The 3021-nt window shown below is 46.1% G+C and overlaps 1 protein-coding gene across 1 annotated transcript in view; it reads right to left on the bottom strand.

Annotated features, from left to right (window-relative positions):
• Positions 1-3021, bottom strand: part of KRT23 (keratin 23, type I) — a 12501-nt gene that overhangs the window by 4752 nt on the left and 4728 nt on the right. The window contains exons 2-3 of the mRNA XM_004684212.2: positions 2672-2754; positions 1576-1732 (exon numbers count right to left, since the gene is read on the bottom strand). Of these exons, the coding sequence (XP_004684269.1) occupies positions 1576-1732; positions 2672-2754 (240 nt within the window). The remainder of the gene's footprint in view (positions 1-1575; positions 1733-2671; positions 2755-3021) is intronic.

The raw sequence follows: 3021 nt of genomic DNA, 5'->3' as shown, positions 1-3021 counted from the left end.
GGTGTGACCCCAGAACAGGCGGTGTGAGCCCAGAGCAGGCGGTGTGACCCCAGAGGCTGGCAGGTGCTGCCCAGCAGTGGTCAATGGATCCTGAGAAATGAGGCTGGTAGTTGGCCAATCTTTCACTGATTTGGCTTGTTTTTCAGCTGTTACCTACATAGCAAAGCATTATTTGCTTTCCTTTCTCTTCTGTTTTAATAAAATAAAGGATAGCACTAGACAGGTAATCTAGTGGCCTCAGTGGTTACTGACTTAATAGCTGGTTGAAGACATTCCAGAAATATGCACTGGCCTAATGAGAAGCAAACTGGGGGACGAGGGAAGAAGAGAATCTTCCATGGACCAAGGTGACTATGCCGAGAGGCGGTCGTTATGAATCTAATTTCCAGAGCATCTGACTTTTAAAAAGCTACCATCTACCTAATGTACCTGAGTTCTCATGAAATGAGAGGAAAACCATCTATTAGGCAAACAGAATTGCTTATATCATGTGTAGAATTTTCTTCCCCAAACATTCACAGGTGAAATGATAACACATTTAAACAGCTGAATGTGTCTAGTTATATATATGTGTATACACACACACACACATACACACACACACATAATATATGTATGTATGTATGTATGTATGTATGTATGTATGTATGTATGTGTGTGTGTATATGAAGATTTATTTATTTATGCCTTGAAGAACTGCAGAATATAGGCTAGAGGTACAGGGGTGGTGAGAGGATTCACCAGAGACAGAGCGGGAAGCAGAATAGGCAAATGGACTGAAATACACAGCTGAGGGAGCAGCGGGCGAGACAGGAGAGGGCTGCCACGCCATGTGGGTCACTCCCTTGCTGGGGATTGAACTCAGGCCATGATGGTGCCAGCACTTAACTCCTAGGCTATCAGGGAGGACCCCTGGTGAGTCATAGACCAAAGCGTTGGGAATCAGCTCTATAATGCAGTCAAAAGGCACAAAGTTTTCTAAAATCTCACAGGTCACCAAGGCCCGATGACTTATAGAGCTGACACCCATGGGCCTAGGAGAAACAGGGCAGTGTTAATTAGCAATCATCTCTGACAGCTGTGCAGAAGCTGAGGCTCTTGGATGTAAATAAGGAATTATGTTTGCCTAAAATGGAGATCATTTTGCTATCATTTCAGTGATCATTGGAGTCCCAGGGTCACTAGGTGGGTGGCACTTTTTAGAAGTCAGATGCTTCTGGAAATTAGGGTTCTTAATATTTGCCTCCAGACATCTTTACCTTGGTCTCTCTATTGTTTGGCCCCTCACTTGCTGTGTATCCTTCCTTCCGGGCAGCAAGATCAGCCTCACATGTTTATTCTTGTGGTGTCCCATTAATGAACAATTCTAGGTAAACAATGCGTGTCAGCAGAATTGGGGACCCATTCATCACTGATTAAATTCTGGCAGGCGAGCATGCAACCTCCAAGCGGGAAAAGTTCGATATTTACATGCTTCCTTGTGAGCCCTTAAGCTGAGAGGCAGCAGTCCTAGCAGGTGATGGTGGCTTCTTGGGGAGTGCTGAGTGCCCGAGATCTGCAGCAAGGGGCACTCACCTGCTCATGGCGCTTCCTCATGAGGATGAGCTCTTTCCGCATCCCTTCAATCTCCTGCTCCAGGTCTGTTGTGATGATGGTCATGCCGTCCAGGGTCCTTCGGAGGCCCTCAACTTCCACTTCCAGGTCTTTTGTGAAAGAGTGTTCATTTTCATACCTGGGGTCAGAAGGGAGGGAAAAGCACACCTGGCGTTGGAAGGTCACAGGCTGGCGAGGACTCACCTTAGTTTAGAGGTGAATGCTCTTACTTTGCAGGCTCAGTGGGGCAAATGAAGGCGTGTGGTGCATCCTTTGTGCGTCTGCTTCAGGCAGGTTTTTCTATGATGGTGACTCAATGTTAATTTTTTTTTAATTAGAGAGAATAAAGTAATCAGCCGCCAAAGGCCCAAGGCTGAGATTCCACACGTGTTAACATTTTGCCATATTTGCTTCACCTATATACTATTTTGTATTTTAAAGTAAGTTATAAACCTGAGGACATTTCACCCTTAACTACTTCATGATGTATCTTTTCAGAGAAAGATATTTTTCTGCCTAACTATAGCATTAGCACACTGAAAAATAACGGCGTAACGGCGACTCTTGAATATCACCTAATTCTGTTCAAGTTTCTCCATACCACTGTATTTTACATCTTTTTTTTTTTTTTAAGATTTATTTATTCGTACAGAACTGGGGTACAGGCCAGAGATGCGGATGGTGAGAGGATTCATCAGGGACAGAGTGGGGAGCAGAACAGGCAGATCGAGGAAGTACACTGCTGAGGGGAGCAGCAGGCGGGTCAGGAGAGGTCTGCCGCGCCATGTGGTCACCTCCAGGGCAGGCGGGGATGGAACTCATGCGGAAGCGGCTTAAGCTTCTCAGTGCTGCGCTTCAACCCACTGCGCCACCAGGGAGGGCCCTTATGTCTGTTTTTTAAAAACACATGTCCAGCCCAATACTTATTCTCATTAGGCCTTGAAGTTTTATTTTTGAGAGATTTTGCTGGGGTTAAGGGTGAGATAAGCTTCCTTTTGCAAAATAAAAACGAGAGCCACTCCCCAAAGCAACCCAAAACACTTCACAGGCCCCCATAGTGCTGGGAAAAGGCACTTACTTGAGGTTGAAGTCGTCCACCGCCATCCTGGCGTTGTCAATGAGAAGGACGATGTGGGCATTGGTCTGCTTACCATCCACAATCTGAAAGGTGCACAGGGGTCACACGGGTCAGACACTCACAGGAGGCTGTTTCTGCCCTCTGGTCCCCTGGGTGTAGGACTTGGTCACCTACATGACTTTTGCTTGTGGCAGTGAAACAACAGACTATCAAGCTACTAAATATTTATTGAGCACTTACTAGGTGCAATGCACAAGCATAGGTCTGCAGCCAGGTTCACTGGCTTTTTCACACTAGGTTGGAGAATTGACACCCGTGGGCCTAGGAGAAACAGGGCAGTGTTAATTAGC

This window comes from Condylura cristata, unplaced genomic scaffold (genome assembly GCF_000260355.1).
Source record: "Condylura cristata isolate star-nosed mole 26May11 unplaced genomic scaffold, ConCri1.0 scaffold00017, whole genome shotgun sequence".
NCBI classification, from domain to species: Eukaryota; Metazoa; Chordata; class Mammalia; order Eulipotyphla; family Talpidae; genus Condylura; species Condylura cristata.
Note: the sequence above shows the minus strand (reverse complement) of the source record. Positions and strands in the feature narration are given on the sequence as shown.